The 12,010-nt window shown below is 44.0% G+C and overlaps 1 protein-coding gene across 1 annotated transcript in view; it reads left to right on the plus strand.

The window, feature by feature from the left end:
• The window catches only part of LOC118375017 (versican core protein-like), a 32,557-nt gene that overhangs the window by 9,914 nt on the left and 10,633 nt on the right, over positions 1–12,010 (plus strand). Inside the window, exons 2-4 of the mRNA XM_035761510.2 lie at positions 1,617–8,327; positions 8,482–8,595; positions 9,517–9,630. Of these exons, the coding sequence (XP_035617403.2) occupies positions 1,617–8,327; positions 8,482–8,595; positions 9,517–9,630 (6,939 nt within the window). The remainder of the gene's footprint in view (positions 1–1,616; positions 8,328–8,481; positions 8,596–9,516; positions 9,631–12,010) is intronic.

Consider the following 12,010-nt stretch of genomic DNA (forward strand, 5'->3'; position numbering starts at 1 on the left):
TACTAAAGAGAGAACTGCTCATGTTGAAACTACCATCCTAGAGGAGGAGAGCTCAGGAGATCTGACTTCTGATATGTTTACTACTCAGTCAGCTGCCACCCTTCTTTCTCTAGTGTATAGTACAGTCAGACCAGAACAGCCAGAGGTACCATCAAGCTCAGAAATGCCATCAGTTTTTCCCATTCTTGATGAAACAGAGACAAGCACCATCCTCCCTTCAGAAGAGGATACAAGCTCAGCTGGAGCAACAACTGAGATGTTCACCAAGGACTCTGTTGCAACAACTTCATCCACATCAGAGTCAGTTAGTGCTTTCACTGCATCAAGACCAACAGTGACCTCAAGTTCAATCTTGACCCTTACAGAGGAAGATGGTTCTGGTGACCAGACCCCTGATATGTTTACCAAGGCACCAGTTTCAACGATTGAGTTTGTCAGCAGTTATTCCACTGTTCATACATCGACTGGACAGGTGATGGAACAAAACAGTGCATCAACACAGTATACCCACAGCACCTCTTCACCCAGAGACTTGGAGGGATCTGGAATCTCAAAGACAGAGGATGACCAAGAGACAACTCAGGCAGAGGGATTAGGTGTGGAGGTAGTAGATGAGACCACCACTAAACCACAGGACCTGTTCGGTCAAGTCACCGATGAGACAGAAATCAAAGAGACCGAGAGTAAATCTGAGGCTCTAGGTGTTGCATCCTCAACACAGTCCACACAGCTCAGCAAAGAATCTACATCATCCAAAAACCCTCTATCCACTAGCACAGCTGAGACAATAGAATCAGCTACTGCTTCTTTGGCCGAGCAAGGAAGTGGAGACTTGACAGAACCCTCTATTTCAGAAAGTGATGCCACAGAGGGTGAGAGTTCAGGTGATGACACATCTGCTATTACAACAGACCCACATCATACTACAGCATCTTCAACAGACTCATTGGTTACAAAATCAGTAAGCACTGAAGTAACTAATGGAACCAAGGGGGTTGAGCAGACAGAAGAACCAACAGGCACACATGGACCTTCAGCTGGCCCTGTCTCAAGTGTGACAGCGTCAGTGGTCACATTCACTGATGAGGAGAGCTCTGGCTACCTGACACCTGAAATGTTTACCAAGGAATCTACTACATCAACATCACTAGGTTTAGAAGCTTTGATGATCACATCTTCCTCCCCAATCATCAGCATTGCCCAATTCCAAAGCACAACTGTAGGAAAAGTCATCACACCCACAGAAGAAATAGATGAATCACCCATAGAATCTCCCACTGCAGCAGTTGAAACTTTGGAGCCTTCTGTGGACCAAGCAACTGGACTAGCAAGCACATCATCACCATTTGTCACTGCATTCACTTACGTAGACATGGGGGTCTCGGGAATCTCAGCAGCAGATGACGACCAGGAGACAAGTAAACCTGAAGGGACTGTTGAGGAGGCACCAGTGGAAACCACCACTAAACCACAGTACCAGTTCACTGTAGCAACCGATGAGAATGAAATCAGAGAGACTGAGAGCACAACTGAGAGTCCAAGGAATGTTTCTTCAATAGAGATCACAGAGTCCCAAGAATCCACATCAACCCAATCTCCTTCCATGGCAAGCAAAGGTAAACCAACAGAGGCTTCCACAGCCTCCTTCACAGAGCAGGGTAGTGGTGACTTGACAATAGACTCTATAGCTGAGGATGAATGGAGAGAGCACGAGAGTTCAGGTGAAGACATCTCAGATGTGTCCACTAAGCAACCTGCAAGAACGACTGCTCCTCTCCTGTCTAGTCCAGCAACAACAAAGGAGGAATTTACCACAATGTCTGTCAGTGGTGACGCCACCCTTGAAACAGCTGTTGAGGTTGATGCTACTCTATCAATCGGCACAACTGCAGAGGTACCTACGTTTATTTCTAGCGCAGTTCAGACACCGGAAAGTGAGGTGATAGAAAAAGATGCAAGCAGCACAGAGAAACCATCAGTTGCTTTAATTTCAAATGTAACACTCACAGGCGATAAAAGCTCAGGTGACCAGACCCCTGATATGTTTACCAAAGAGTCTGTTACTACAACAGTTTCTTCTGAATACAGCACAGTCAAAGCAGAACAAATGATGTCCACGACTAAAGTTTCTTCTCTGTTTAGCACTGAGAAGCTAAAACAAATAGTGACCAGAGAACCTCATGAAACTGCAACAGCTGAGACTGCAAGACATGCTACAAATACAACTTATTCTCTGTATAGCACTGAGAAACCTACTACAGTGCAACAGGACACTGCAACAAAAGACAGTGAAAAGACTGCTAGAATTTCAGCAACTTCTCTGTTTAGCACTGAGAAACCAAGTAATATAACAACTTCAGTATCAAAGGAAATTGCAACAGTGGAGTCGATAATGACTGCTGCTGCTTATACATTTTCTTCTCTACATAGTACAGAGAAAATTGCTAATTTTGAGACTACCATCGTAGAGGAGGAGAGCTCAGGAGATCCAGTGTATAGTACAGTCAGACCAGAACAGCCAGGGGCACCATCAAGTTCTGAAACGCCATCAGTTGTTCCTTTTATTGATGAAACAGAGACAAGCACCGCCCCCACTTCAGAAGGGGATAGAAGGTCAAGTGGTTCAACACCTGAGATGTTCACTAAGGAGTCATTTGCAACAACTGCATCCACATCAGAGTATGTTAGTGCTTTCACTACAACAAGACCAACTGTGACCTCAATTTCAATCTGGACCCTTACAGAGGACGATGGTTCTGGTGACCAGACCCCTGATATGTTTACCAAGGTATCTACTATTGCAACATCTCTGGATGTCACCTCACAGACAACAATTGCAATTGCCCAGCCTTCAGTCACTGCCATTGTCGAGAAAACAACAGGTTTGATTTATACCCTCAGAGATGAGGGATCAGGGGACACAGCTGAAATTATTCCCCAAGAATCATCTACGACTTCCATTGTTACCCTGATAGATCAGACACGGGAACCAATGGAGACATCAGCTGCAATGATCGGAACATCACAGGAAGCACTCACTGATATAACAGATTCTGGACAGACTAGAGAAAAAGGAACAACATCAGTTGTTCCTATTTTTGATGAAACAGAGAAAAGCACCATCCTTACTTCAGAAGAGGATACAAGTTCAGCTGGAGCAACAACTGAGATGCTCACCAAGGACTCTGTTGCAACAACTGCATCCACATCAGAGTCAGTTAGTGCTTTCACCTCATCAAGTCCAAAAGAGACCACAAGTTCAATCTTGACCCTTACAGAGGAGGATGGTTCTGGTGACCAGACCTCTGATACATTTACCAATGCACCACTCTCAACGATTGAGTTTATCAGTAGTTATACCACTGTTCATACATCTACTGGACAGGTGATGGAACAAACCGGGGCATCAACACATTCTACCCACAGCACCTCTTCACCCATGGACTTGGAGGGATCTGGAATCTCAAAGACAGAGGATGACCAAGAGACAACTCAGGCAGAGGGTTCAGGTGAGGAGGTAGTAGTTGAGACCGCCACTCAACCACATAACCTATTCACGGTAGCCACAGATGAGACCGAAATCAGAGAGACTGAAAGCACATCTTGGACTCCAAATGTTGATGCTTCAAAAGAGATCACACAGTCACAGGCATCCACATCAACCCAATCTCCTTCCATGTTAATAACAGGTAAACCATCAGAGGCTTCCACAGTCTCTTTCACAGAGAATGGTAGTGGTGACTTGACAATTGACTCTACAGTTGAGAATGATGGTACAGAGGATGAGAGTTCAGGTGACGACAATTTAGACGTGTCCACTAAGCAACCTGCAAGCACAACTGCTCCTCTACTGTCTAGTCCAGCAACAACAATGGAGGAATTTACCACATTGTCTGTCAGCAGTGTCACCAGCCTAGAAACAGCTGTTGAGGTTGATGAAACCCTATCATCTGGCACAACTGCAGAGGTACCTACGTTTATTTCTTTCACAGCTCAGACCCCGGAAAGTGAGGTGACAGAAAGAAAAACAACCAGTACAAAGAAATCATCAGTTGCCTTAATTTCAGATGAAAGCTCGGGTGACCAGACCTCTGATATGTTTACCAAGGAAACAGCCCAAACAGAATCCATTGTGTCAAGCACACCAGGCCCAGATGGTGAGGGTCATGTCAGCCCAGATACTGAAACCCCCATCAGTCCAGATGCTACACAGCCCCCTGCTACTGTGAATGATCACACAACTATGAGTGACCGTACAACACACCGATTCCATATAACCGAAAGAGACCACACAACTGTCAGAGACCATACAACAGTGCCTTTTAGATCACAGTCATCCACATTCACTGCTCTCCCCTCTATTATGTACCAGGGTGTTACTGACCAGCAGTTCATGATAGTCACCTCAACAAGCAGCCAAACCAAAACTGACCAGACCCCCACCATGGTGGTGCACGGTACGAAACCATCAACAAGCACAGTTATCATATTTACAGAGGAGGCCGGAGATGAGGACACACTGTTCTCCACTGTTACAGAGAGCATGACCACAACCCCTGAGATTATCACTAAAGATGAAACCATAATTGACGCTGATACTGTGGAAATGGTTGAACTCTCCTCACCTCTCTACCCCACCATCTTTACAGAGGAAGCATGGGGAGTCACAGCCATTACCATGACACCACAGTCCTCAATTACAATGACAAAAGAACCTGAAGGGTCTGGGACAGATGACTGTTTGTCTTCCACAATTGACTCACTGAGTCTGGCCACAACACAAATCCCATCAGTCACCTCTGTAGATATATCTGCAGAGGCAAGTGCTAAGACAACAAGGTCTGCAAAAGTTAAACATTCAGAGACTGTGAGAACGACCACCTCGTCATCTGTAGAGGATATTTTTAGTGAGGCGTCTACTTCAGTGTTTGTGTCCTCTGTAACTCAAACCACCCAAACCAGAGCTCTAACCACGGAGTCCAGCTCTCAGACGGCATTCACCACACCAACTGTGTTTATTGATGAGTTCTCCGGATATGGTGTCACTGGTGAGGAGTCTGATACCGAGCCTACTCCTTCCACCCCTGTATCATCCCAAGCATCAACTCTCCCCATAGATACAAGCTCACAGACCACAGTTAGCAGTGAGGAATTCCGGACAGATGCAATTGAATTATCCACCACCCCTTCTCCTATTACTGTTAAAGCTAGAGTAGAAGACACATCTGATGAGCATTCTGAAGTGGAGGCCACAACAACTTCATCTAGTTCCACCCAAGCCACCAAGGTGTCTGACACTCCTACACAACATACGCCAGTGTCCACTGAAGAAGGCAAAGAGACTGTGAAACCAACCAGCCCATTGCCTGTTGATGAGTCTTCAGGAGAAGATGACTCTGAAGGCTCTGGATCTGAGACCTTCACCTCTGTAGTGGAGACCTCCCAAACCACAATCCCCACCTCAACAGCTGCTAAGGAGGGTGATGCGACAGAGATTAACATTCTAGTACCTTCATCTTTAGAGGAGGGCATCTCTGGGGATGACATGAAGACTTCAAATCCCAAACCCTCTGAAGCCACTTCCTCCCTGTATAGCAAAGATAAACCATCAGTTGCTTCCATTTTGGATTTAACCTCCACAGATGAAGAAAGCTTTGGTGACCCAACCCCGAAAACGTTTACCAAAGAGTCTGTTACTGTACGTTTACAAATGACATCCACAACTACGGTTTATTCTCTGTTCAACACTGAGAAACCTTCACTTTCTTCCATTTCGGATATAACCTACACAGACGAAGAGAGCTCTGGTGACCATACCCCTGATAATTTTAGTAAAGCGTCTAAAACAACCACAGTTTCTCCAGTTGACAGCACTGTCAAAATGGAGCAGGTAACAGCCACAACAATGTCACCTGAAAAAGCAACAGCAGAGATTGAAAAGACTACAACTACTACAGGGTTGTCTCTGTTTAGGACTGAGAAAACAGAGAAAGCTTCCTCCCAGGCAAGTTTGTATGTCCATTCCACTGTTGCGCCATCTCTAATGCTCGATGTGGTGGACCAGTTTGTCACAGATTTTGTCCCCGAGGTGGACGTGACAAAACCTGAAGAATCTTTCCAACAGGCTAGGTCTGAGATTGCATTTACCCAACATGCATTTACCCATACCTCTGCTATGTCAGTCACTACAACAGCTTCTTCTGTACACAGCACTGTCAAAGCAGAACAAGTGACAACCACAGTAAGGCCACATGTGATGTCACCAGAAGAGACAGCAGCCATTGATCCGACAGAAACACCAACAGACTCAGAGGAGTTAGTAACTCCTGGTGTTGATGACATAGAAACAGGTTCTACAGATGAAGAGAGTTCTGGAGATGAGACAAGTCCGATGACCACCCAGGAGTCTCCTGTAACAGAAGCTCATTTACACAGTAGCACAGCCAAGCCATTGCAGACATCAACATCAGCTGTCTATGAATCCGTGGCTGACCTTACCTCTCCTGAAACAACTGCTGATAGTGAAGAAACCAAACAGACAGACCTAACTAACACAGGACAGCCATCAGATATTGCCAGTTCATTGAAAAGCACAGTGATCTCAGTCCTACCTGATAAAGATAAGGAGAGCTCAGGTGACCAAACCCTTGACATTTTTACCAAAGACTTACCAACTACTACAGTTTCCTCTCTGTTTAGCACAGAGGAACCTACAACAACATCACAGGAAACTGTAACAGAGGAGAGTGAAGTCACTGAGCAAACTGAGAGACCATCAGGCTCTGGAAAACCATCAGCTACCATCTCTGTCTTACCTTCCACAGATGACCAGAGCTCAGGTCACCAGACAAGTGAGGGTTTCACTACAGACGCTTCTTCAACAGAAGATCCTCTCTTGGCTAGCACAGTGCAGGCAATTGCCTCTGTCTATTCCACTGAGGCAGCATCAGAGTCTGACGTGGTGGTCCAGTTTGTCACAACATTTGTCCCCAAACCAGACAAGACAACACCAGAGGAATCGTTTGAACAGGCCAGGTCGGAGATAACATTTACTCATCGTCCTCATACTGATCTCTCTTCTGAGGAAACAGCATTGCCTACAACCAGTCCCATGCTGCCTAAGGAAGATTCAAGCCAGTCTTTAGAAACTATAACTGCAACTGCACAGAGCTCAGAATCAACTTTGGTCTCTACTGCTTCTCCAGTGAAGACTGATGCTGTTTTACCCACACCAGAGGCAGAGGAACAAGTTGAAGCTTCAAGCCAGTTACCTAAAACAGAGGAGGCAGAGGGCAGCTCCGAACAAGAGGCTGTGGTTGAAGATACAAGCGTTCCTATCATTGTTTCTCCTCTAACTGAGAAGGTATTAGAAACTAAAGTGAACAGCACACCATCTGCAATGACATACATTGATGAAATGGTGGACTATGAAAGTACCTCAGAGCCAGTACAGGTTAAATCTATACCTTCCGTCGTTATAACCACCACAAAGCCTGAGGTGGAAGCAACAGCGCTCAGAACTGTCCCAACACAGAATGTCCCAACACAAACTGTCCCAACACAGAATATTCAGAGTGTGTCATCGTGTTCAGAGAGCAGTTCAGAGAGCAGATCAGATGAACTGTCCAGCCCATCTGTGACTCAATCAGTATTAGCCTCCTACAGCTCAGAAAGCAGTTTGGAGGAAAAGTTGACAATTGCTTCAACCTTGAAGCCAGAGAATGACACAACAGAGGAGACCACCCCATCCCTCTTTGTGACTCAGACAGAACTGACAGCCGCCGTCACTGGTTCACCCTCTCTCACAACTTCTAGTGTTGAAATTAAGTCAGCCGGTTCTGAGAGCAGTCCAGAAGAAAATACAGTTTCTGAGAAGACAGAGATTGACACTGTGGAGGAAACCACCCAATCGGTGGCACAGATTCAGACCGGGGTTTTGCCAGGTGTCACCAGTCCACCATCTCGCCAGTCTCCAGCCGACCCCGGAGCGGAGTCCCTTAGTGTCGTAAGCTCCTCTGAGAAACATGAAGCACAGGGTAAAATTGAGGAAGTTGTTACTACTACCACGGAGATGCCAACGAGGGAAAAGCCAGAGTACACAACTGAATCGCCAGCAGGAACACAGAACCAGCCAGAATCAGTTGCTACAATCCACAGTATTCCTTCATCTGTTTCTGCGGAGGAGGAAACCGTGGACTATGATAATGTATCAGGACCTACGTTAGTCGAGGGTGAACCCCCCATCAAGGGAGTAGAAACTACCACTTCAGCTGAGACCAGACTGGATTTGGGGCACACGATCGTTGGCGAGACAATTGAAATTGCAGGTATGTGGTTGTCAATGATACAATGTTATTGTGTGCTATGGAAATATCATCATATCATAATTTTAAACGTTTGTCATTTAACGTTTATCTTCTCTAGAATGTGAAGTCAATTGAATGTTTGTTTTCCTTTTTCTACTTATCATTTAAAACACAGGCATCCACTCCTGCACTGAGAACATTTGTCTGAATGGAGGCTCTTGCTACAGACGCGGAAGTCTCCCCTCTTGCAGCTGTGCCCCTGGCTACAGTGGAGATCGTTGTGAAACAGGTATGCCAAAAATGGTTTTCAGTCAGTGGAGGACTAGGCATTTTAGAGTAAGCTTTCAGTCTCAATGTGCTAATGAGATTCATCTCAACGAAAGGACCAATTATTTCCTGAAGGCCACATTTATGTGTAGGCCTTTCATTTTGTTGGCTTACTGGTGCAGTAGCCATGTGCCAAAATTAGACAACGGGTATTATCTGCATTGCAGTACTTAAATAAAAATACTTTAAAGTACTACTTATGTAGTTTTTTGGAGTATCTGTACTTTTCTTTACTATTTATATTTTGCACAACTTTTGTTGTACTTTTTACTCCATAAATTTTCCCTGTCAGCCAAAAGTACGTACATTTTGAATGCTTAGTGGGACAGGAAAAATGTAAAATTCAAGTACTTGTCAAGAGAACATCCCTGGCCATCTTTACTGCCTCTGATCTGGCGGACTCACTAAACACAAATGCTTTGTTTGTAAATTATGTGGAGTGCTGAAGTGTGCCCCTGGCTATCCGTAAATCTTTTTTTTAACTAGAAAACTGTGGCGTCTGGTTTGCTGATTTGCTTTCAAAGCAATTTGAAATTATTTATACTTTTACTTTTGATATTTAAGCAAATTTTTGCAATTACATTAACTTTTAGTACTTAAGTATATTTAAAACTTAATACATTTACACTTTTACTGGGTGACATTTACTTTTACTTTAGTCATTTTCAATTATGGTCTTCAGTTTTACTCAAGTAAAAATGACAATCGGGTTCTTTATCCACCATTGTCTACATGTTGTAATTTGAATTCCGAGTTCATCAGACATGCATTTGTTTTGCATGTCCATCTCCTCCGCATCTGACTGGTTATGCAGTTGTTCTTTCGGTTTGTTTTATATCTTGTGCAGTATAATTTACCCATGCTTTTTCACGTTTCTTTTCAGACATTGATGAATGTCAGTCCAACCCCTGTCACAACGGAGCTACATGCATTGACGGCCTGAATTCCTTCACCTGTGTTTGCCTCTCAAGCTACGCTGGACTCTATTGTGAAGAAGGTAGGTTAGTTAGAATATCCATGGGATCTGTCAGTAAACTCTGTCAGTAGGATTCTCTCCTCATTAAACATCAGCTGAATGAAAACATTTGAGTAGATATTTGTTAAAGGTTGTTCCAGCTTTTTCTCCATCATTCAGGCACTAGTACTTATAAAGGCTTGCCATGCAAAGGAGAATATGACATAGTAAAATAAACAATGGCAGTGTTCTTAGCAACGGTGTGAGGCGCTCCAACGCTGGCCTGTATTTCACACAAAAATACATCACTGATCACTGAATTTAGATCACAGAGGAATGGAAGTTGGCTTTGTTGGAGGAAAGTCATAGATCTCCAGATAGCTGTGTGTGATATGATCAGTTACCTGAGCCCTTGGGAAATAGAGTGAGACTCTTAGACTCTGAGTCATTCAGATACTGAAGGCAGCGTAGAAATGTGTGGTCAGAAAGCCAGGGGCTACAGTCTCTTCACATATCAGACAGACCACAGATTTTCATAGTTTTCCATGTCTGCAAACACAATGGTCTATTAAAGAAATCACAGACAATCGGTTAATAACCACGAGTCCAGGTGTAAAGTCATTTTCCAGTACAGGTGTTTTAGACTTCATGTCCTCTCTTGTTCAGCTCAACAATGATCCAATCGTTCACTGGCCCTAAGCAGGTTATGTCACTGCATTTGTTCAACAGAACCTGGGTTGAGACTCTCAAGCTACATGTTTAAAGTTTGAAGGTTTAATGTCACATGCACAAGACCGATGAAATGCCTGATTATGTCATTCAGACCAACTCATAGCCTCTTATTCTCTATTGAGTCTATAGCTTGACTGCACCCCATTTTGTCCCTGGTGTGTTGACCCAGGGCATTATACACGCTGGCCAGTCTGTCCTGACCATACTCCGAATGTTGCTGCCATTACTCATCACTGAGTCAGGGCTGGATCCCGTATGCTTAGACCCAGCTGTTTTCTCAGGGTCTCTTGCCAGAAGACAAACAGAGAAAAGGCTATGATAACACTCTTTGTTTAGCCCATATACAGCTGTATTAAGGGAATAAGAGAGTGAGAAGGTAAGTAGTAAATATAAGTAAATAAATCTGTCACAGTAGTACACACACACACACACACACACACACACACACACACACACACACACACACACACACACACACACACACACACACACACACACACACACACACACACACACACACACACACACACACACACACACACACACACACACACACACACACACACACACACACACACACACACACACACACACACACACAAGCACAAGCACACACATCATGACAGGGTTGCCATCAAAATGGTTCATGAAATCTGATGTTGAAAAAAATATACTTAGATAACCACTAGTGTGGACACTCCAGTCTTTCTCTGGGGGCTAGAGGGGAGAGAGAGAGGGAGTGAGAGAGGGAGTGAGAGAGAGTGTGGTGAGTGAGTGAGTGAGTGAGAGAGAGAGAGAGAGAGAGAGAGAGAGAGAGAGAGAGAGAGAGAGAGAGAGAGAGAGAGAGAGTGAGAGAGTGATCTTGCAAAAGAGAGAGCAAAAGAGAGAGAGATGACCATATTAGTAACACATATTTCTCTCAGATTACACGGACCCACAAAGAATTTGAAAACAAATCCAATTTTGATTAACTCCCATATCTATTGGGTGAAATACCACACTGTGCCATCACAGCAGCAAGATGTGTGACTTGTTGCCACAAGAAAAGAGCAACCAGTGAAGAACAAACACCATTGAAAATACAATATTTATGTTTATTTATTTATTTTCCATTTTGTACTTTAACTATTTGCACATTGTTACAAAACTGTATATAGACATAATATGACATTTGAAATGTCTAGATTATTTTGGAACTTGTGTGAGTGTAATATTTACTGTCCACTTTGTATTGTTTATTTAACTTTTAAAGCCCCTTGAATTGAATTGAGGGGGGAGGCTCTGATTAGAGAGCAGTCTGAGATAACAGCAGAGCCAGGGGGCTCAGGGTGACCTTATAAAGACACAGTACCCAGCTCTCTGTCTCCTAGTTATCTCCTGAAACTAATTGGTGTGCACTGGAGGATAGGGATGAAACCTAGATCAACATGCAGATAGGACCATGTACCTACAGGTGTTGGGTGGATTAGACATTCTTAGGGGAGAGTCTCTTTTTCATTTTCAGTGAAAATATAGTGAAAGGTATTACAATGTGTGTAACCCTTTTATTCATTAATCACATTACCTTTTTTTGCCAAGTTGTAGACTCATTGTTAACAATCCCCCCCCCCCCTCAATCAGTTTTTGAAAATGTTATTGTGTCATTGTCCGCCGATTCTCAGCTTCTGTTATCTTTTTTATTGTACTGTTG

The sequence above is a fragment of the Oncorhynchus keta genome, chromosome 14 (assembly GCF_023373465.1).
Source record: "Oncorhynchus keta strain PuntledgeMale-10-30-2019 chromosome 14, Oket_V2, whole genome shotgun sequence".
Lineage (NCBI taxonomy): Eukaryota > Metazoa > Chordata > Actinopteri > Salmoniformes > Salmonidae > Oncorhynchus > Oncorhynchus keta.